The sequence below is a fragment of the Bufo bufo genome, chromosome 6, assembly GCF_905171765.1.
Source record: "Bufo bufo chromosome 6, aBufBuf1.1, whole genome shotgun sequence".
NCBI classification, from domain to species: domain Eukaryota; kingdom Metazoa; phylum Chordata; class Amphibia; order Anura; family Bufonidae; genus Bufo; species Bufo bufo.
In genome coordinates, this window is record NC_053394.1 from 399,231,029 (window position 1) to 399,255,738 (window position 24,710).

Consider the following 24,710-nt stretch of genomic DNA (forward strand, 5'->3'; position numbering starts at 1 on the left):
CATAGACCCCAGTCAGCTTTCACACATATCGGTACCCCGCGATCACATTTGCGGGGGGTGCCGATGGGAGACAAAGGGCGTCTGCTCCCTCTGTCACCGCTTTACATGCGGCAGGCACCATTGCCCGCGGCATGTAAAGTGTTTAACAGCCCGGGTCGCCACTCCTGCTGGTCTGGGCTGTTAGAGCAGGGCCACAGCTCTTATGTGAGAGCCGGGTCCCCCGGGAAGCGCTTAGACTGGGCCGCCATTAAAAAGCAGCCAGTGATCCAAATTCATAAGTCATTCTAGATTTATATCTTGACATTTTTGATATAAAGTCCCCTCCTCTCCAATCTTCCTTCACTGATTGAATTGCTGCATATTTCAGACCTGATGGATTATTGGCATGATATAATTTACAATGTTGTGATAGTGTATGTTTTTCATACCCTTTTTTAATGTTATTTATGTGTTCTGATATTCTGGCTTTTAGTGTTCTCCCAGTACGGACATTCTATAATATATATTACTGCCGTGCTATTACAAGTGAATCTCTCGTTAATTTCCCATTTATAAGTATTAGTATTAGATATTACTGTAGTAGGTTTTCTGTCAAATTTCATGACTTTACAATTACTACATAGGCCACACCTATAGAAACCTTTAAGATTTTCCCACGGTGTACTGATGGATCTGTCTTTCTGTCTTTTTATAGTTGGGGCCACTTGTAACCCTAAATTGGGGGCTCTTGTGTATATTATGGGTGGTCTCTTTGGGAGAGTCGCTGCCAGCATGCGCGGTCAAGTAAGTGCCGACACTAGTGCGCAGGATAACTGTGGGACAAGAGAATCGCAGCTGTATAAGGAAACACTTACCGTATTTTTCGCTTTATAAGACGCACTTTTTCCCCCCCAAAAGTGGGGGGAAAATGGCAGTGCGTCTTATAAAGCGAACACTGCCATGTTTACTTTGGTGACGCTGATACATCGCAAGCCGCAATGTATCAGAGGGGTGGGAGGAGGGGACGGAGGCTGGCAACACTCGCGGCGGGGCCCGATGCATTCACTGTACTGTAATACATCGGGCCCCGCTCACGGCAATTTTAACATGTAAAGTCTATAATCTTCAAGCAGTATCTCTGCTTTAAACTAGGGCAATCCTCTGTAGTGCAACTCACTATGAAAGCGGCAGGCAGGGCGGCAGCGTAACCTTGCGATGCTCACTCATTCATGAAGGAAGTGGGAGGAGCGTGAATGAGTGAGTATCGCGAGGTTACGCTGCCGCTCTGCCTGCCGCTTTCATAGTGAGTTGCACTACAGAGGATTGCCCTAGTTTAAAGCAGAGATACTGCTTGAAGATTATAGACTTTATTACACTCTGCTTCATTACACTCTGCTTTCTTCTATACCAGTACTCACTATGAAAGCAGCGGTCCAGCCGGCGCGTGACGTCACTCACTCGGTCATGCTCCTCCCACTTCATTAATGAAGCTGGCAGGAGCGTGACTGACTGAGTGAGTGACGTCACGTGCTGCTTTTATAGTGAGTACTGGTCTAGAAGAAAGCAGAGCATTTAAAAGATTTTACATATAAAGTCTACTGTGTGCCCTGAGGTGTAATGGGGGTCACTATTCACACAGGGACAATATACTGTGACACATATGATACTGTGACCAGCATAAGATGATCTCATACTGGTCACAGTATCATATGTGCCACAGTATATTGTCCCTGTGTGAATAGTGACCCCCATTACATAAGATGCTATATATGATGCTACATCCCCTATAGTAGTGTATCATCCACACATCCCCCTCATAACAATGCGTCATCCACAGGTCCCCCCATAACTGCGTCATCCACAGGTCCCCCCCATAACTGCGTCATCCACAGGTCCCCCCATAACAGTGTCATCCACAGGTCCCCCCATAACAGTGTCATCCACAGGTCCCCCCCATAAGTGTCATCCACAGGTCCCCCCATAACAGTGCGTCATCCACAGATCCCCCCATAACAGTGTCATCCACAGGTCCCCCATAACAGTGCGTCATCCACAGGTCCCCCCATAACAGTGCGTCATCCACAGACCACCATTAGTTCAAAACCCAGCAAAAGCACACCTTTTGGTTCAAATATTTTTTTTCTTATTTTCCTCCTCAAAAATCTAGGTGCGTCTTATCATCAGGTGCGTCTTATAAAGCGAAAAATACGGTATGTATCTTGTTACCAGCCGTATTAAACCGAACGTCGGGAGTCTGGTAAGTGGAGAAGCATCATACTACATCTAACCTAAATGCTGTTACACTGAATATATATACTATGCATTGAACTATTCTGCAAAGAGATGAATATATTAACAAAGTGGCAACAATAAGACTACCGCTAGACATTTAGCTTATTACAAGAACATAAACAACAGGATATCTTGTAAATATTCATAATATCGCTGTGGAATACAACATCGTTCCAAATAGTGCGTGAGCTCCACACACGGAACTAAGAGAGGGACCGTGATTGTACATTATCTCAATTCAAGTACTATATGAGTAATTTAATTTATTGGCCATATTTATTGAATGTGTGAAGGTTAATTTAAGGTTTTGTATGAAATAGAGGATTAATTGTGACATATTTTAGACAATAATAGGAATAAATTATATACATTTTGTTATATATACAGTACAGACCAAAAGTTTTGACACACCTTCTCATTCAAAGAGTTTTCTTTATTTTCAGGACTATGAAAATTGTAGATTCACACTGAAGGCATCAAAACTATGAATTAACACATGTGGAATTATATACATAACAAACAGGTGTGAAACAACTTAAAATATGTCATATTCTAGGTTCTTCAAAGTAGCCACCTTTTGATTTGATTACTGGTTTGCACACTCTTGGCATTCTCTTGATGAGCTTCAAGAGGTAGTCCCCTGAAATGGTTTTCACTTCACAGGTGTGCCCTGTCAGGTTTAATAAGTGGGATTTCTTGCCTTATAAATGGGGTTGGGACCATCAGTTGCGTTGAGGAGAAGTCGTGTGGATACACAGCTGATAGTCCTACTAAATAGACTGTTAGAATTTGTATTATGGCAAGAAAAAAGCAGCTAAGTAAAGAAAAACGAGTGGCCATCATTACTTTAAGAAATGAAGGTCAGTCAGTCAGCCGAAAAATTGGGAAAACTTTGAAAGTAAGGGCTATTTGACCATGAAGGAGAGTGATGGGGTACTGCGCCAGATGACCTGGCCTCCACAGTCACCGGACCTGAACCCAATCGAGATGGTTTGGGGTGAGCTGGACCGCAGAGTGAAGGCAAAAGGGCCAACAAGTGCTAAGCATCTCTGGGAACTCCTTCAAGGCTGTTGGAAGACCATTTCAGGGGACTACCTCTTGAAGCTCATCAAGAGAATGCCAAGAGTGTGCAAAGCAGTAATCAAAGCAAAAGGTGGCTACTTTAAAGAACCTAGAATATGACCTATTTTCAGTTTTTTCACACTTGTTTGTTATGTATATTATTCCACATGTGTTAATTCATAGTTTTGATGCCTTCATAGTTATGAAAATAAAGAAAACTCTTTGAATGAGAAGGTAAGTCCAAACTTTTGGTCTGTACTGTATATATATGTTGTCCTTTTTTGGTATGAAGGCAGCCAATAACTGAATATTTTCAAGAATAAAAACATTATTGATCAGTAATATACCAAAAAATTCAGTTGAAATTTTATAACAGTTCTGTATACAGAAAAAAACTCCATGGAAAGTACTAAAGACTTGGCACTAAATTGAAGCATCCATTTACTAAAACAGTGTTGGCCAAACAGATCACAATCTAATAGAAGACCCCAGGGCATAACTAGAAAAGGTTGGCCCCCACCCTGAGCAACTTCCCTGCAACCCCCATCCAATTAGTCATTTAAAAATGATGGAAATAAATTGCTAGCGCTGGACATGAGGTGCTGAATGTCCTCTTAGTTCCCCACACAATAGTTATCTCCCTTCAGTGTCCCTTTCACAGTAGAATTCCCCCTTTAGTGCCCTCTTCACATACTGATGCTCTCTAAGTGCCCCCACAGTAGTAATGCACCCTTAGTGCCTTCACACAATAGTTATGCTGTCTTTGTGTACCCACACAATATTTATGCCTGCTTAGTGCCCACCTTACAATAATGCTGGCCCTTAGTGGCCATACACAGTAGTTGAAGGCTATGTAAACTTTTAGAGGCAATTTTTTTATGATTGCTTGTTATTCATTTTTGGCTAAAAATCTTTTTTTTCAATTGGCCTTTATTAAAAATATTGAGCTGTTCTGTCAGAAAGGGTTAACTTTTTGACTGGTACTTTCACTTTTTGTCATCTAATAACTGTAATCTCTAAGCTACTGAGAGGTCATAAACATTTAAGCCACATTCTTATCAGTAAGATAAAAACTGAGCTATAATGATTGTTTATGGGCAGAAAGCAGAGATAAGGAGTCCTTGTGCTCCCTAAATGACGGAAAAAAGAGAAAATCCACAGGCTGCCACTACAGCATGTCAGCCCTGTAAAGAAAAAAAGGATTCCATATGTATAAAAAAAGACTAATTCAAAATTATTTTTAGCTCAAAAGGAGTACAATGCAATAATTAAAAAAAATGTCCCCAAAAGGTGTACATAGCCTTTAAGCCTCTTTGTGCCCTCCTAAAGTAATGAAGCCCATGTAGTGTAAATAAAATATAAAAGTAATATTTAGCCCCATTCCTGATGAATGGAGAACATCATGATCTTCAGCAGGAGACGTGTGATGACATCATCCCTACTGCTGAGCTGAGTAGAGCGCATATGGCAGTGGATTATCTTTGGCCTGTATGTTCTCCCACTCAGCCCAGCAGGTGCAATGACATCTCTGTATTACACCTGCTGATGGGGAGAATGCAGGCTGGGGAATGAGACCTGGGCTATAATGGATGACACAGCAGCTGGACTCCGAGGGAGGAATGAGAATAGAATGGACGGTAGGAAGCACAGTAAGCCATCACTGACCATTGTGGAGCTCCTCAACATGTTTTTTTTTCTTCTAGAGATATAATTCCTATTGATAATATGCAGAGTTATTCATTTGGGTCAGGATATCCTGATGTCGTAATTGACAAGGCGGGTAGGAAATACCATTTTCCCATCCATTTTTTCTGGCAGTATGGCTGTTTTAATGGCCATCTAGCACTGGCAGTTGTTGCCGCTACTACCACCCTCCTCCTCTGATGATATCTTCTCCTCAACAACCCAATTTGTCTCCCAGGTGATATCCAAAGCACAATCATAATTCATGATTGCTCTCACATAAATCATCTTCAGAGTCAGTCGGAATGGTCCCAGGTTATAAGTGGTGTACCCCAAGGTTTAGTGCTGGATCCTCTATTATTTAATTTATTTATTAAAAGGGGTTATAAGAGTTATGGAAAAAAAAAAAAAAAAAACTCATCAGGACATACATATACATTAGTTAAGCTTGATTTCTTAAGAGAAAAACCCATACTTACACCTTTGCATTATTCTGTTATTCATGCTTTGTTTATATGCTGCAGCAAAGCTGTGCGGGCGTGTAACAATGCCTGAGCTCTCCCTCATGAATATTTGTTGGCGTGAATAATCTGACCTTCACCGCCCCCTGCTCTGTACATCCTAACTTTGCATAAAAAACAGTCACATGATCATCTCCTAGCTCACACAGGCAGAAGATCTTCCTGTCACATTGCAGATACACAGATATATACAGTATGTATCTAAGCTATATGACAGCTATATGTATTGTAGGGATTTGCTCTGGTAGGCAGGGTAAGCGGTCGCAGTACAGAGGCAAGAACATGGTAGTAAAGCAAAAAGTTCAGTGTTAATTCACACCGCACAAAGTCCACAGAACAAAGATGTCACCTGGCAGGCTGATTTGTCCCCGGCAGTCCACAGCAGGCTTTAGGGCGCCTGATTCCCAGCAGTGTCACTCCAGCACGGTACCAAATGCTTAGGTCCCAAAACAGAGCCTGACTGAACTCCACTGTCAGGTGGAGGATACACTCCACACCCAGGTGAGCTGCTGGCTGGGTTTTTAAACCCAGCCCAAAACCTGGCCTGGATGTGGGGAACAGCCACCCACCCATCTCTTTGGCTGCTCCCAATAAGAACCGGCCCGGATCGGCTTTACAGCCACACTAAGAAAAAACAGTGTCAGCGAGCACTAGCTGCCGCTGACACATAAAATTCCCGGTTCTTATCTCACCAAGGCCAGGAACCTCGGTGACACTTACCTTCTGTCAATAACGGACACTTGCGCCTTCCTACAGTATCTAAGCTATATGACAGCCATATGTGTCTAAGCTACATGACAGCTACTGTAGGTGTCATATAGCTTAGATACATATAGCTGTCATAGAGCGAAGATACATATAGCTGTCATATAGGGAAGATACATATAGCTGTCATATAGGGAAGATACATATAGCTGTCATATAGGGAAGATACATATAGCTGTCATATAGGGAAGATACATATAGCTGTCATATAGGGAAGATACATATAGCTGTCATATAGGGAAGATACATATAGCTGTCATATAGGGAAGATACATATAGCTGTCATATAGGGAAGATACATATAGCTGTCATATAGGGAAGATACATATAGCTGTCATATAGGGAAGATACATATAGCTGTCATATAGGGAAGATACATATAGCTGTCATATAGGGAAGATACATATAGCTGTCATATAGGGAAGATACATATAGCTGTCATATAGGGAAGATACATATAGCTGTCATATAGGGAAGATACATATAGCTGTCATATAGGGAAGATACATATAGCTGTCATGTAGCTTAGATACATATAGCTGTCATATAGCGAAGATACATATAGCTGTCATATAGCTTAGATACGATCACAGGGAGGGAGCTGGCACACTGTTGAATCTTTCTGCACAACTGCTGGCACTGGTAAGGATCGCGCATGCGCGATCCCTCACAAGATCCATGGCAGCCAGAGCGGAGCGGGCACACAGGCTCTGACGTTTCGTGTACAGAGCCTGGCCACTTCCTAAGGGAGCCTGGTGGATGATGTCAGGGGTCAAGTGACCCGCATCGGCAGTTAAGAAACACTGCAGAATAAATAATTAAGTCAATTACAAATGTATTTTTATAATCTTATAAGCCACCATAACACATATAGATATAACTCGGATAACCCCTTTAATGATATTGAGGATGGTATTAATAGCACCATTTCTATTTTTGCAGATGATACTAAGTTATGTAAAACTGTACAGTCTAAGGAAGATGTCCATAAACTACAAGCTGACGAACACTCTGAGTGATTGGGCATCAACTTGGCAAATGAGGTTCAATGTGGATAAATGTCAAGTTCTGCATCTTGGTAGGAATGATCTTCGTGCATCATATGTCCTAGGGGATGTAACACTGGGAGAGTCACTTATAGAGAATAATTTGGGTGTCCTTGTAGATGGTAAAATAAAAAACAGCATACAATGTCAATCAGCTGCTTCCAAGGCTACCAGGATATTGTCATGCATTAAACGAGGCATGGACTCGTGGGACAGGGATGTAATATTAACATTTTACAAAGTGTTGGTGCGACCTGATCTGTAATATGCAGATCAGTTCTGGGCACCAGTTCATAGGAAGGATGCTCTGGAGCTACAAAGGAGTACAAAGGAGAGCGACTAAACTGATAAGGGGAATGGAGGGTCTTCGTTATTAAAAATGATAGACGTCTAAGGGGAGACATGATTAACCTATACAAATATATAAATGGGCTGTACAAAAAATACGGTGAAAAACTGTTCCATGTAAAATGCCCTCAAAATACAAGGGGGCACTGCCTCCGACTGGAGAAGAAAAAGTTGGGTCTCCAGAAGAGTCAATGATTCTTTACTGTAAGAACGCCTCTGGACGTGGCCACAGCAGGAACAGTGGATAGTTTTAAAAAGGGTTCAGATAAATTCTTAAAAGTAAATTACATTACTGATTATGAAAAGGTGTAGAAATCTTGGTTTCACTCCCTTCACACTGAGATTGGGCCGCTAAGTGAGATGAATAGGATTAGGCAGAGGACCCTGGGTATACCAGATTTACCGCAATTCATGACCAATTCAGAACAAATTGAATTTCTTTGCAAAGTTCTTCGAATCACCCAAATAAAATTTTAAAAAAGGTCATTCATCTCTAATTATGATGTTTGGGTCTGGGGTAAGGACATTTCTGATGGAAGATCCTAAAGTTTCAATCTGAACAGATTGATGACAGTAGTGTTGATGCAGTTGCATTATGGTCAGCAACGGAGCCAAGGCTCATCACTAGGAGCTCAGTCTAGGGTTGTTTAGATACCAAAATTTTGATTCAGTTTTGATACCATAAAAAAAAAAAAAAAAGTATTGCGATACTCGATACCATGCGAAAAAAAATAAAAACGCCTAAAAAGATAAAAAATATGTGCATTCCGCATTTTGTGGAACATCCGGACCATAATCGAACAGTCCTATCCTATTTTTGGGAGGGACAAGGTGACAAAAAAAAAAAGCGAATCGCGCAGTTTTTCTTTTCTTTTACGACGTTCACCGCATAGGAGATTTTTTTTCGAATTTTAATAGTTTGGGGGAGGGAGAGACTGCTTCCTTCTTTCCTGTGCTGCTGAGGGAACATGGCGTACAATACCCGAAACAACCCTAGCTCGGTCAAAATGCAACATGCCAAAAGGACAAGAGCATGTTCAGAAATGTGGCCAATGATCAAAGACTGAAGGAAAATAGGTTCCTGGTATAACATTCAAAAAGACAAGGAGTTGTGTGGTCAGGAGGAGAATTAAATACAGTAGCCAGCCACTAGCAATACATAGGAAGAAGCAAGGAAAGGAATTTAGCTCCATCACCAGGCAGTACATGCCAGGATGATTCCTCAGGACCATATCCTTTCTAATCATTGAGCTAAATGATCGTTTTTATATGGACCTACTTGCAATCCAGAATTTGGTCAAGGTTTAATATCTGCAAAAATAAAGTATCTTGATTTTTGTAAAAAAACAAAAAAACAACCTTGTTGATAACCATAGAGTGCAGAAGGGACATACACTCCTCAACATTGAAATTGCAACGCAGTGAATGACAAGCCATCAGGTTATCATAACAGAGGAAGTAGCAGGAGTGGCTAAGATCTGCAGATGATGAAATTGTCAAGCACCTAGTTTCAGTCTGTGGCATGTGGGAGGGACATAGAAGCCAGGTTGAGAGCCATGTTTTTTTAGACACACAAAACCTCAACAATTGGATCACGTTGTTGTGTGATGATAGTGCTGCCATCTGTTCATCGATGTGCCAGTTATCACCACTTGTTGCAGATCGAGCGGGACATAAAGACCCTTGTGCCTCATAAGAAGACATTGGTATTATAGAAAGTGCATACTGGCTGGAGGGAAGAGGTTAGGTGGGGGGATAATTCATTTTTTGCCTCACGCAGCACAAAGGTTATGGGATTCCCTGCCCTCTGGCCACACAGCACTGAAGAAAGGGGGGCCCAAACTGAACTCTTACACCAGGCCCATGAGCCTTTTTCATCGCCCCTGCTTGAATTGAACTGTATCACTCCGGCACATCGCTATGCAACTAGGCAGAGAGGTCAGCACTGTTCAACATTGTGTGTCCTAGTGGTAGTAGAGATCTCTTCTGCACTGCTAGTGAAATTGGAAATTGCGTCCCAAGCTTAGAGTGGAAAACAGTGTCTACATAAATGGTTACAATACATATACTAAATGTATATCTCACCTATATGCTACCACATTACATCCATATTTAATTTAAATTTCATCTGAATCAGTTAATACACTGCTCAAAAAAATAAAGGGAACACTTAAACAACACAATGTAACTCCAAGTCAATCACACTTCTGTGAAATCAAACTGTCCACTTAGGAATCAACACTGAGTGTCAATCAATTTCACATGCTGTTGTGCAAATGGGATAGACAACAGGTGGAAATTATAGGCAATTAGTAAGACACCCCCAATAAAGGAGTGGTTCTGCAGGTGGAGATCACAGACCACTTCTCAGTTCCTATGCTTCCTGGCTGATGTTTTGGTCACTTTTGAATGCTGGCGGTGCTTTCACTCTAGTGGTAGCATGAGACGGAGTCTACAACCCACACAAGTGGCTCAGGTAGTGCAGCTTATCCAGGATGGCACATCAATGCGAGCTGTGGCAAGAAGGTTTGCTGTGTCTGTCAGCGTAGTGTCCAGAGTATGGAGGCGCTACCAGGAGACAGGCCAGTACATCGGGAGACGTGGAGGAGGCCGTAGGAGGGCAACAACCCAGCAGCAAGACCGCTACCTCCGCCTTTGTGCAAGGAGAAACAGGAGGAGCACTGCCAGAGCCCTGCAAAAGGACCTCCAGCTGGCCTCAAATGTGCATGTGTCTGCTCAAACGGTCAGAAACAGACTTCATGAGGGTGATATGAGGGCCCGACGTCCACAGGTGGGGGTTGTGCTTACAGCCCAACACCGTGCAGGACGTTTGGCATTTGCCAGAGAACACCAAGATTGGCAAATTCGCCACTGGCGCCCTTTGCTCTTTACAGATGAAAGCAGGTTCACACTGAGCACATGTGACAGACGTGACAGAGTCTTGAGACGCCGTGGAGAACGTTCTGCTGCCTGCAACATCCTCCAGCATGACCGGTTTGGCATTGGGTCAGTAATGGTGTGGGGTGGCATTTCTTTGGAGGGCCGCACAGCCCTCCATGTGCTCGCCAGAGGTAGCCTGACTGCCATTAGGTACCGAGATGAGATCCTCAGACCCCTTGTGAGACCATATGCTGGTGCTGTTGGCCCTGGGTTCCTCCTAATGCAAGACAATGCTAGACCTCATGTGGCTGGAGTGTGTCAGCAGTTCCTGCAAGACGAAGGCATTGATGCTATGGACTGGCCCGCCCGTTCCCCAGACCTGAATGTAATTGAGCACATCTGGGACATCATGTCTCGCTCTATCCACCAACGTCACGTTGCACCACAGACTGTCCAGGAGTTGGCAGATGCTTTAGTCCATGTCTGGGAGGAGATCCCTCAGGAGACCGTCCGCCACCTCATCAGGAGCATGCACAGGCGTTGTAGGGAGGTGATACAGGCACGTGGAGGCCACACACACTACTGAGCCTCATTTTGACTTGTTTTAAGGACATTACATCAAAGTTGGATCAGCCTGTAGTGTGTTTTTCCACTTTAATTTTGAGGGTGACTCCAAATCCAGACCTCCATGGGTTGAAAAAATTTATTTCCATTTTTTTATTTTTGTGTGATTTTGTTGTCAGCACATTCAACTATGTAAAGAACAAAGTATTTCAGAAGAATATTTAATTAATTCAGATCTAGGATGTGTTATTTTTGTGTTCCCTTTATTTTTTTGAGCAGTGTATAATGCTGAAAAAAAGAGAACCTAAAAAAGTAACATAAAACTATAGTATCCAGTGAAGGAGTAGAATCTGTGAGACCTCTTTACTTGCTGCTTACTACTCACCTAGGCAGTTATCTGTAGGAATGTCCTCTAAGCTCTGCTCATCGTCCCTCACATATGTCTCGGTAGGATTAATATTGTTCAGATCTTCACCTGGATTCACAAGCTGTGAAAGAAATATTGTAGAAGTCAGATGGTTGGAGAAGCCGTGTGGAAGGTTTTATATGACCAGAGAAGATCAGTAATTAGAATGATGACAGAAGTGACCAGATAACGGGACTTATCTGACCCAAATATCTGCAGGTCTCCTGCATGAATCCAATCTGATTGCTTTATTATTCCAACCAGAAGCTTACAAGGCAGGTGGAGTAGCCCTTATATTCCATCAGTAACATTAAATTATGTGTATTGTAAGAGAGTGTCTGGAGTGGTAGTGGATGGAAGATACGTGCCACCGGGGGTCGTGGCCCGGTGGAGTAAGAGCCGGGTCTTTTGTGTTTTGTCAGCAGTGAGTACGGTCACACAGCGGTCCGGGCCGGCTCTTACTGGGAACAGGCAAAGAGCATCGTGCGTGTCTGTTCCCCACGGACCACCACGGGTGGACGGGTTTTGGTTGTTGGTGTCAGTCTACACTGATCCTGGCAGGTTGGTTATCTCTGGCCTTAGTTGGGTAGGGAAGCAGTTAATCCTTCACTTTGCTCGGTGGGTGTGGTCTGCCTGCTACACCCAGGGCGGTGAATATAGGTTTGATGCTCACTGACTGTGGTGCTGATGAAGTGTGGTCTCCTGTCTCACTGCAGGAAGCTTTACGGGAGGCTGATCGTACGGTCAGGCTGAGCTCTGTAGTCCGCTCATTTAACAAAGACTGCCCAATTACTGCAGGCTCAGTGAAGGACCAAAAGAAGGGATCCTGTGGCCTGAGCCAATCCCCACAATTGGTGGCTTCAGCGGGCAAACGGCAGTGAGGCCGAAAATTGTGTTGTTTGGACTGTATGTCATATATTAAGCTGGCAAGTTTTGTGGCTCCAGATAAGATGGAGGAGGCCATTAGACACTTGGTGCAAAGTAATGAGGAGGCTACTCTGAGACATGAGGAAGCCCTGAGAGACCAGCGGCAGTTGAATAGTCTACTGGCCCAGCAACTGGTGACTATGCAGGAGTCCATGCGTGTGTTAAAACAACAAGCCATCCTGGGGGGGACCGCAATCCTACCTGCTGCCCGGGATAAGGTGCGTTCAGCGTTAAGAAAGATGGGCCCCGAGGATGATATTGAGGCGTTCCTGATGGTATTCGAACGCACTGCGGAACAGGAAAGGTTACCGGCAGAACAGTGGGCCGAAGTAGTGGTGCCATTTTTAGTGGGAGAGGCACAAAAGGCCTACTTCGACCTCAGTTAGGAGGAAGCCAAGAGCTATGAGAGGCTGAAAGGGGGGGTGTTGGCTCGTCTTGGGGTTAATACCTATGTGCGTGCACATCGAGTCTACCAGTGGGCTTTCTCCGAGTCAAGGCGTGCTCGGTCCCAGGCCTATGACCTGTTACACCTCGTAAAAAAATGGCTGCAGCCTGAGACATTGAGCCCCTCGCAGATGGTGGAACGGGTGGTGGTCGATCGTTTGGTGCGTACCCTCCCAAGAGCAATACAGCGCTTGGTGGGACAAGGTGATCCAGGCACCCTGGAGCAAGTGGTTGGCCTAGTCAAGAGATACATGGCAACCCAGAACTTGGTCCGAGACTCCGCCTTCCTGCAAAAGCCGCTTTCACTCTCCCTGTCACAAAGGGGACCTGAGAAGGTCAACCATTTAATGGGGGGGGGGGGGAGGTTATTTCCACTCCTGGGAGGCCAAATATGGGGAGACGAGAGGCCACGGGGATTAGATGTTGGCACTGTCAGGGCCTGGGACACATTGCTGCCAACTGCCAGAGGGCGGCAGAGCCCATGGACTGCAGGTTCGCACGCCGGTCCTCCTTTTTCGGCCAGCCGGTGTATGTTGCTTCGGTGCTATCCGCTGATACACCTCCGTTGTGTGCCATCTCTATTAATGGACACCCAGTTAAGGCATTGCTGGACTCGGGGAGCTTAGTGACCCTTGTGCACGAGTCCCTGGTGGCCAGTCGCGGCCCAGGTAAGCAAACCATCAGTATTGTGTGCATTTATGGGGACCAGCGAGAATATCCTACAACCTGTGTGACCTTGTCTACCCTCGGAAGGGAGATACAGCAGGTGGTTGGGGTGGGGCGACAAATCCCTTACGCTGCCATCCTAGGTAGGGATTGTCCCCTGTTTTGGTCTCTCTGGGAGGGATGGGTTGCAGAGCCGGTGCCCGTTGATCCTGAAGAGGGGCTACCAGCTGTAGGGGTCACCAATAAGATGGAAGAGTGTCACCCCGATAGCTTGTCCCTAGAAGGGTTGGCTGGTGAGCCGGTGGCAGTCCCATCTGTTCTAGAACTAGAAGTATCCCGAGACACATTCGGGACCGCCCAGCTCCAGGATCCTACATTGTCACGGGCCAGAGAAGGGGTGACTGTCATCAATGGAGTGGCTCAGCACCCGGGAGCAGACTCGGAATTTCCCCACCTGGCCTGTAACCAGGACCTACTGTACCGGGTCGACAAAGTCCGGCAAGAGGTAATAGAAGAGTTGGTGGTACCCCAGCCATACCGCTGCATGGTATTAGACCTAGCACATACTCATGTGTTAGGAGGACATCTGGGGGTCCAGAAAACTCAGGAACATATACTGCAGCGTTTCTATTGGCCGGGGATACATGAAGAAGTCAGGAGGTTTTGCCAGTCCTGTCCAGAGTGTCAGAGGACCAGCCCCCAGCCTCATTATCGTAGTCCCCTGGTGCCCATGCCCATTATTGAAGTACCTTTCGAAAGGGTCACTATGGACCTAGTAGGCCCCATTAACAAGTCAGCCAGAGGCCACCAACATATCCTGGTCATAGTAGACTACGCTACTCGCTACCCTGAGGCGATACCCCTGCGCCACATGTCAGCCAAGCTAATAGCCAAGGAGCTCATGGGGATGTTCTCCCGGGTGGGGATCCCGAAGGAGATATTGACGGACCAAGGGACCCCTTTCATGTCCAAAGTGATGAGGGAGCTCTGCAAAACATTAAATATTAAGCACTTGCGTACGTCCGTCTATCACCCCCAAACTGACGGGCTGGTGGAACGCTTTAATAAGACCCTAAAGTCCATGCTCAAGAGAACAGTGGCAAAAGACGGAAAGGACTGGGAACTCTTGCTGCCCTATGTGTTATTTGCGGTGCGAGAAGTGCCCCAGGCGTCCACGGGGTTCTCACCGTTTGAGCTGTTATATGGTAGGCATCCCCGAGGGCTGTTGGATATCGCTAAAGAGGCATGGGAGCAACAGCCTACTCCTCACAAAAGCATAGTCGAGCACATCGAGAAGATGCAGGACTGGATAGGGACAGTTCTGCCCATAGTCCGTGAACATATGGAAGCGGAAAAGCTGGCCTAGAGCCGCGTGTACAACCGGGCCGCCCAGGTAAGGACGTTTAACCCGGGCGACCGAGTGTTAGTACTAGTGCCCACCATAGACAGCAAGTTCCTGGCCAGGTGGCAAGGACCGTATGAGATAAGAGAGAAGTTAGGCCCCGTGAATTACAGGGTATACCAGCCAGGAAGGCGGAAGCCCGAGCAAGTGTACCACGTTAATTTACTGAAAGCCTGGAAAGATAGAGAAAGTCTCCTTGGGGATGACCCACGCTTTGTCTTGGCTGCAGAGAACGTCCCCGGCCCTACGGTGGTACCAGAGGACACCCCTGCAGTAAAGATAGGTAGCGGTATGTCAACTAAGCAGACTCAAGAAGTGAAGGAGTTCATTAGCAGGAATAAAAGGTGTGTTCTCTGACCTTCCGGGACGTACCAATCTAGTCCAACATGACATTGTCACTGAGCCCCAGGAAAAGGTCAGTTTACGACCGTACCGGGTACCGGAGGCTCGGTGACAAGCCATTTCAGAGAAAGTAAAGTTTATGCTGAAGTTAGGGGTCATTGAGGAGTCTAGAAGCGAGTGGGCTAGCCCAATCGTTCTTATCCCAAAGCCCGACAGATCATTACGTTTTTGTAATGATTTCCGGAAACGAAACGAGATTTCAAAGTTTGACGCCTATCCCATGCCGCGAGTAGACGAGTTAATAGAGCGAATGGGTAAAGCAGGGTATTTCTCGGTAATAGATCTCACAAAAGGGTACTGGCAGGTACCTTTAACAGAGACAGCAAAAGAGAGGGGCTGTTCCATTATAGAGTGTTGCCCTTCGGGTTGCACGGTGCTCCAGCCACGTTTCAACGGCTGATGGATATAGTCCTCAGACCACATCTCCAGTATGCCTCAGCATATTTAGATGATATAATCATATTTAGCCAGGACTAGGAAAGTCACTTCTCGAAGGTTCAAGCAGTGATAGACTCGCTCAGGAAGGAAGGATTAACCGCCAACCGAAAAAAGTGCTCAGTGGGCCTGTAGGAAGCGTGGTATTTGGGTTATGTCATTGGACGCAGAGTCGTTAAGCCCCAAATAAATAAGATCGAGGCGATCCGAAATTGGCCTAGACCCCTTACGACCAGGCAACTGCGGTCATTTTTAGGGATGGTAGGGTATTATATGCGGTTCATCCCACATTTCGCCACTATAGCTGCCCCGTTGACAGGACTACTTCTCCCGTTTTAAGTCGGCCCTATGCGGGTCCCCAGTTCTGGTGACGCCTGACTTCAGAAGGGAGTTTATAGTTCAGACGGACGCCTCTGGAGTAGGCCTCGGGGCGGTACTCTCCCAGGAAATCAATGGTGAAGAACACCCCGTTGGTTTCCTGAGCCGCAAGCTCACCCCAGCGGAAACCCGGTACGGCGTGGTAGAAAGAGAATGCCTCGCCATCAAGTGGGCACTTGAATCTCTCAGGTATTACCTGTTGGGGAGAAGGTTCCGTCTGGTGACTGACCACTCCCCTCTCCGGTGGATGAGCCAGGCTAAGGAGGGGAACGCTCGGGTCACCAGATAGTTCTTATCCCTCCAGAATTTTAAGTTCAGGGTTGAGCACAGGGCAGGTCGCCTGCAAGGGAACGCTGATGCCCTGTCCCGGGTACACTGCTATATGTGTGTTCACCCCGGTAGGATTGAACAGGGTCGTCAAGCCTTCAGGGGTGAACAAAGGGGGGGTATGTAAGAGAGTGTCTGGAGTGGTAGTGGATGGAAGATACGTGCCACCGGGGGTCGTGGCCCCGGTGGAGTAAGAGTCAGGTCTTTTGTGTTTTGTCAACAGTGAGTGCGTTCACACAGCAGTCCGGGCCGGCTCTTACTGGGAACAGGCAAAGAGCATGGTGGGTGTCTGTTCCCCACGGACCACCACGGGTGGACGGGTTTCGGTTGTTGGAGTCAGTCTACACTGATCCTGGCAGGTTGGTTATCTCTGGCCTTAGTTGGGTAGGGAAGGAGTTAATCCTTCACTATGCTCGGTGGGTGTGGTCTGCCTGCTACACCCAGAGCGGTGAATATAGGTTTGATGCTCACTGACTGTGGGGCTGATGAAGTGTGGTCTCCTGTCTCACTGCAGGAAGCTGTACGGGAGGCTGATCGCACAGTCGGGCTGAGCTCTGTAGTCCGCTCGTCTAACAAAGACTGCCCAATTGCTGCAGGCTCAGCGAAGGACCAAAAGAAGGGATCCTGTGGCCGGAGCCAATCCCTTGTCCAGGCCGACACGTGGCCTGTCTAACCTGCACGAACTTGGACAAACCAAGCCCCACGACAAGGTGTAGTACTGATCACGGATGTGAGTGACTGTGTGTACAGGCACCAAGACGCCTGCAGCGCTTGGGGCTCCGTTGTGGGAGGTGGGGTTTATGGACATTGCTGTTGTGCGAATTGCGCAGTTTTGATGTGATGCACTGGAGTGAATAAAAGAGCACGGTTTGGAAACAAAGCCTGTCTCCTGAGCCTCTATACTTCTACCGCTACCATCTGACTACCAGAGCAAACCCCCACAGTGTATATATATATATATATATATATATATATATATATGTCACGGTCCCTCAGGTGACCGTGAGGTAGCGGTTTCCTCTGGTTTTCCTGGGGGTCACACCGTACTTCTTTATCCAGATGTTATACATATGGATTGGATTGGTGTCTTTTGGGCGTCGTTGACGGTTTGACACTGTAACCCGTGGCAACGTCTTCGCCTCCCTGTAACAGTGCTGACCTGGCTGATGGCCAGGTCTGGACTGTGAGACACCTTTAATCCAGTGTTATATATTTTCATTTATATATTTATTTTTGGGTCGATACAGCGTGATGAGGATGGGGGACGGGGGACGGGGGACGTTTCGCCGTGGTGAGCCAGGGTGACGTCTCCATCACCTACCAGCAGTGAATCGTTGACTGTTGATACGGTCACGGCTCGCTGTTCGTCGCTGTGATCCTTAGTTTAAATTTTATGTTTACATTTTGCGATCGGGACCATGTGACTGCAAATCACATGACCCTGGTTTGGGTGGTAACTAATGCTCAGACATGCGCACATGTATCTGCCTTCAGGATCGGCCATCTTTGATTAGGTTCCTATAGAGTTTTTTTTGCGCTTGAGGACATCATGAGATCAATTTGATCTCGCACATGCGCACAAGCAGACTGTGGACGCTCTCGGGACCGTGGTGCCCCATTGACACTGGGAGTTAATGTAACACTGGTTTTGTACGTTTTTAATTAACACATTACACATTGGTAACACATGTGAATTTTTAGTTATCAATTATACCTGGTAATGTACTTTTATTATGCAAAATGTATTTTGCACTAGGCACTGACACTTTGTTTTTGTCACATATAATTGCACATTGTTGTTGTATGGTATGAACACAATCAATTGATGTATTTTTATATGAATTGTGATTATTTTTATTCTAATTAGATGATTTAGTGTAATGAATTGCCACACCTTTATATATTATTGTTGTAACACGTCTGTATAGCTTGAGAAAGACCACAACAAGCGGTTGAAACGTCGCTGCTGGCTTTTTTTACTTTTCTCTATTGAATTGGACCTTGGTGCCGGTTCGTGTTGGCCTGATTTTGCACCCTAACGCTAGTGTGCTGCATCCTCAGGTGACTGATGTCAGGAAATCAAGGAGATTGGCTGAGCATGGAGGAATCTAGCAGCCTCTTTGATTTCTCTTGATTCGGTGTTGATAGGGTTAAGGAACACTTCCCTTTTCTCAGCTGTTGCTCATTGGTCATTACCTATACCCTTTATAGTCTCACCCCACCCTTCTATGCGGTTTATAGCTTCATTTGGGTTTGGCTGAGCTGGTGCAAGATCCTCTCTGGGGTTCCTGTTCTTCCATCTCTACAGAAGTTAAGTGTTGCGTTTGTTTGTATTTGTTATATTCCCTGTTGTTGTATCTGGGCCTGAGATAGAGACTTCCATTCGTCCATCTGGGGAGGAATGGGTTGTCTCTGGTCCTATACTTATTCCAGGGCCTTATAGGGAAATCAGGGCCTAGGTATCCTGCCTATGAATATTCCTACCTTCAAGGTCTATTCATATTGATAGGTAGTCAGGGCCCGGATTAGGGTTGTCTAAGAGGTGACCTGTTTCTTCAGTCGTTTCCAGGCCCAATTACTCTTGCCCTTCCCTCCTGTGTTCAGTGTGGAGTCCCCCCCCCCCCCCCCACACACACACACACACTAATCGTGACAATATAACTAGAGATAAGCGAATTTTTTAAAAATTTGATTTGGCAGCTTTGCTGAAGTCTGCCAAGAAATTCTATGCCATCTGAATTAATTCATCACGAATCACTATAAATCCGGTATACCCAGGCCACTCTGCCTAATCATATTCTTCTAACTTGCTGGCCCAATCCCAGTGTGAAGGCTTGGAAGTTAAACTTCAGGGACACGCTGTCACTGTGTACATCAGTGTGCAGTGCACCAAGATTCTTAGTTAATCCCATCAGTTAGCTGTAGATTTACTGTGCGTCAGTATTTCAGGTCATTGTTACCGTCAGGTCTAATTTATCGCTGTGGACTTAATTGTGCAGTGCATTAAGATTCAAGTAGTCAGCAGCAGTGGCAGTAACAGTGTGCACCAAGATTCATAGCTAATCCCTTTTGTTAAACAAAAAAATAATGCATACAGCACCCTTCAGTAAACCAAAAAAACAATGTGCGCCCCAGCAGGAGCTGTGTCCAAATGGTTTCTTAGTCAAACAAAATAAAGAAATGTAGACAGCGCCAATAAAGTAGTCATTATAATCCATGTTGTGGCGGTGCTTTTTAATCCCTTCTGTTAGTTGTCAAATTACTATGCATCAGTATTACAGGTCACTGTTACCATTAGATGTAATTTATCACCCTGTACGAAACTGTGCAGTGCAGTGCACCAAGATTCAAGTAGTCGTCCCATGACAGTGTTAGGAGGGTAGCAGCAGCGGCAGTGATAGTAGTGGCCCCATGACAGAGTGGGAAGGGTGGCAGCAACAACAACAGTGGCCCCATTGCAGAGTGGGGACATTTTTTATCTAAAATCGTTTTTTAAACAAGGAAAAAAGTCCTGCATGAAGAAATTTAATGGCCTCTTTTACATGGTCAGTACTTTGCATCAATATTTGATCAGCCAAAATAAAGGAGTGGGTCCAAATCAGGCAATGTTGGGGAAGAACATTTTGCCTTTACAGCTCATGGAGGGTGTGTTTTGCAATGTAAGAATGGCTGAAGTGCATGCACAGATTCCAGGACATTTTAAATAGCCCTTGCAGTTAAGCAGAAGACTTGATTAACCGAGTTATGAGATTGAAGACGTGCACCATGCAGGTAGCATGGGTAAACCCTCCTTGACGCATCACAGACAAGACATGTTCTTCCCGTTATCAATAACCATGGTTACTTTCTCCAGTTGGCAACGACACAGCCAGTGTTCAATTTCTTTATTAATGACGCTAAGAAGTTCCTCCCTGGTGTGGCTCAGTTCACCAAGGCTGAACAGGGGTAGAACCACGTAACAATGCCTAGCTTTGCATGTGTGATATAATTGAGGACCGCTGTGAACTGTACCTCGAGGGGAGGGTGAGGACAAAGGTGGAGGATGAGGAAGCAGAGGAGGACATTGGCACAGAAATTGCAGAGGCAGCAGTGAGCTAGCACTCCACCACTGTGTAATGCCTGTCTGCCGCTGGTTTTATGAACTTGTGCACTGCTAGGGTGTTCCTCACAGGTAGTCTCCCGAGTAGTATACGGTGTACCCTTCCTGCATTTGGCTTCAGATCTCCCACTACTTCCACCCTGCTGGCTCACGGCCACGCTTCCACCCTGCTGGCTCACGGCCACGCTTCCACTCTCTCCCCTTGATGATGAGGATGCCCCTTCTTTATTCAGCTATCACGTGCAATTGTCTATATCATCATATACAAATGTTTGGTCGTCACATGTCTCTTGCATACGTCCCTGACCTCTCAAAACATGTGCTGCCATCCGACTGTCATCATCGTTAGTTGCACATCTAAAAGATTCTACAGTGGCCTCTTCTCCATGTCTGGGCTGGCCTGTAACTGCTGACTGTCCTCACAAAAGCTCAGTCACCGAAAGCAGAGTCGAACGGCAAACATTAATTGGCTAACAGACTGAGCAGTAAAAGCAAGAGGCAGGTTCAGGACAGGTGAAGCACAGAGGCAGTTCCTGGCCATGACAACTAAGCGTAGTGTGAGAGGATCCCACTGTAGCTGGCCAGCTAAGACCTGTCCTAGGTTGCTAATATAGCTTGTGTGTTTATACAGCTAGACCTGACAATAACCTTAATACAGTTCTTATGTTTGTGTGTTAAAGACAAAAGCAGAGTTATTTACAGTGACTTCATGTTTGGATGTCATATAACTGTTATATATTGTGTTCACAGAAGCATAAAAGATAATGCCTTTAGGATGCATTATATTAATGTAAGGTAAGCTCAATGACACAGCAGAAACAGAAAGCATAGTGTTAAACTGTTGTTGCTGGGCAGGAGTCTTGACCAATCCTAGCCAGCCTCACACAGCCCAGGAGTTTTGACCAATTACAGCAAGCCTCACGCACAGCTTGTGTGGGAAATTCCCCTAGCAGGAGCTGCTGGAATCATTATTCACCAGAGAGAGAAGCTGAACAGACATTCACTCCACTAAGAGCTGTGTTTTACGGAAGCAGAGAGGCCAAAATAGGTATTTAAAACAGTTGTATAATGTTCCTACTAATAATATAGTGATTAGAACTGTATAATGAACCAGTTATATGTGTGTTTACTTACAGTTCCACCAATTGCAAATATCATGCAAATTCAATTGCAAAACTACAAAGTTCACAATCCAAATTCCATATTGCAATCCAAATTGCATACAACCATACCAGATCATACTCAACCAATCTGCAAATAGTTACTGCTAACTGCATATTAAAAATTGCAACCAAATTCAGCAAGTGAACTATTAGTTAGATCTCAGATATACCTCTCAGAGAGATCATAAAGTGCTTAAATAACTTAAAGTGAGAGTACAGATACTCAAGAGAGAAACATATCCACCATCTTATGTTGAATGACAAGATTGAACAGTTGAACCACCATCTTATGCATAACGCCATTTTGTAATATCTTTTTAACACGTGTTTTGTACATGGACTATCTGCTACGGTGGCGGCAGTGTTACATATAAAGAAAAGTTAAAGTTTATAAAGAAGTTATTTCAAGCATTTGGTTGCTCTTTAAACCTACTGTTAACATAGAACGGCACTAGAGGAATTACAGAGTAATAGACAAAGTCAGAGATACCAAAATTCTTCTAATGCCACAGTGTAAAAAGCACTTCATAGTGTTGCGCCTGCCACACCCACCGCTCGCTGGCTATGTGTATCTGTTGTCACTTGAGATGATGTTGAAGAGTGAGTCAACCATTTCAGTACAACTGGATTGTTGGTCAAAACACGACCACTAGATGACAGTGGCAGCTCTGGCCTGTTGCTGTGGCTGCTGCTACCACCACCCCTTCTTCTGCTGTTCATTGTGCTGGCTACAGCAACAATTTTGACACTGCCTGTTCCTTTGGAGGGCCCAGGCAGCTGTCTGTTGGCCATAGTGTATAACAACTGTATCGCTAACAGAATGGATTAACTACGATAAATTTCGCTCCACTGCAGTTATATACAGGACAATAAATTACACCTACAATATAAAGAAAGGATCCGTGCTGCCCAGGATATATAAGAGAATATTAAAGCAGGCTGAGGAAAAAAATGTTTTTCATAATTCTCGTGTTCCCAGGCTTCTAACTTTCGCTTTGTAACACGTGCAGCCGCCATTTTAGGAAAACCTGATTCATTACCATGAAGTGCAAGGAAATTCGGCTTTGTTGCAAATCAAATTTTTTCTAAACTTTGGATCGAATTCCGTGTCTTATATATAGTGTTGAGCAAGGCGAAACATAACGTTAACTTGTTTATGTACCTGTTGCCCGTGCTGGCCACCCCAGGGCCGTGGAGCCGGTAAGCCAAGGTTCTGACTCCAGCTCCGACTTCAAACATGTGCAATAATTTAATAATAAAAAAAATGTACTGTAGTAAAATGGTAAAATTGGGCTTTTTGTCACCATTATGTAAGTAATCACACTGCTTAGATAGAACTTAAGCCATATATGTTGGTATACATTTTTTTAAATTCCTGAAACTTTCTATATTCCATCAAGTAAATATGCAATGCAGTACGCATTTCATAACTGCTATACACTTATTAATTGTGAGAATGCCTCCGCTATGGAAAGATTCCTACTTTTTTGCTCTCTGCATCTATGGGCCTAAGGGCTGGCTCCTGTGTGTTCATCTTCCAGTCCATGGCTTTTTTACCTCCTTAATAGAATCTGCTCTGCTGCTGGCAATGACTGGATTCTGGGGTAACATGTTCACAAGAAACACATCACCACTGAAGCCAGTAATTGGCTGCAGTAAAGCAGGTGACCATGCCCATTCTGTGAAGGAGGTAACAACATTTACTGGAAGATGGACACACAGGAGCCAGCGCTCATAACCGGAGCGGAGGGTAGCAGGTAAATATGAATCTTTCCACAACAGAGGCTGCAGGCACCTGTGAAAGGTTACTTATTCCCGAACAACTCCATTAATTCTGTCTTCTTGTTCTGTCTACAGTTCTGAGATGTGTCAGTATAGTGGGACCACACTGCTCCTCATTCACACAGAGCATTTTTCCTCAAATGCAGGTGTAACGGAACGCCTAGCACCCCGACCGGGTACCTCCGTTGAATGGATGCTCCTAGTGCTTTCCGAGGACTCCAAGCACTCCACTTGACACAGTACGCACTGCAGACCCCACGAACAGCCGAAGCTTGGTTGAGGTCTCACCGTCTCCAACCCACCCTGGACCTACGACAAGGCTCCAGGCTCCAGTGGGTGAACCTCTCCTACATCCAGAGAGCAGGAACCAGGAACAAGCTCTTACAAGAGCTAGTAGTAAAGCCAGGGGAGTATAGCAAATCTCCCAGCGTATAGCAATCCCCAGCGTCGATCAGTTACCCAAACATCAGCCTCAACATGATGAAGGATAAAACAGGAACTGTTTATTGAGGGCTACCCACCCGTATTTATGCAGGTCCCCATCTGGTGGACATGCCCCTAGGGGACCAGAAGGAAGACTGTGACACAGGACAGATATGCAGCAATTCAGGATACACAAACACAATACTTCCCCACAATGCATCATGGTTTCCTCCTCTCTGCCCTGGAGAGACCCGAGGAGTAATTCAATTATCTCTCAGGACAAAGGGGAATCGCCAATACACATGTGGAGACAACAGGACAGAAATCACCATTTAAACATACAATGTCACAACCCTTTTCAATACACAGACATTTAACATATTCCCAGACAGCTCAAGTCTGAGTGCATATTATTAGGTGAATGGCACTCAGACAACATGAATACAATAAAATGAGCTAACTGGGTACCCTCACATAACATACAATACAATTACACAGACAGATGGTTCTGTCACACATCTCAAAACCCCACATGTCCCCACATGGCTTGGATCTGAGCGCTCAGATGCCACAAACAGTCAAATCGCCATGGGGTTTAAGTTTTGCATGGGCTGATGAGAGGGCCCATAATCCTGGGGCAAGAGGCTGGTAGCCAGGCCCCTCCAAAACCCAGTGGCGAGGTTGGTTTCGCCACAGCAGGTATTCACTTTATCTGG

At 45.3% G+C, this 24,710-nt stretch overlaps 1 protein-coding gene across 1 annotated transcript in view; it reads right to left on the reverse strand.

The window, feature by feature from the left end:
* LOC121004472 (oocyte zinc finger protein XlCOF22-like) overlaps positions 1 to 24,710 on the reverse strand; it is a 1,539,666-nt gene that overhangs the window by 1,184,280 nt on the left and 330,676 nt on the right. The window contains exon 6 of the mRNA XM_040436708.1: positions 11,526 to 11,628. Within this exon, the coding sequence (XP_040292642.1) occupies positions 11,526 to 11,628 (103 nt within the window). The remainder of the gene's footprint in view (positions 1 to 11,525; positions 11,629 to 24,710) is intronic.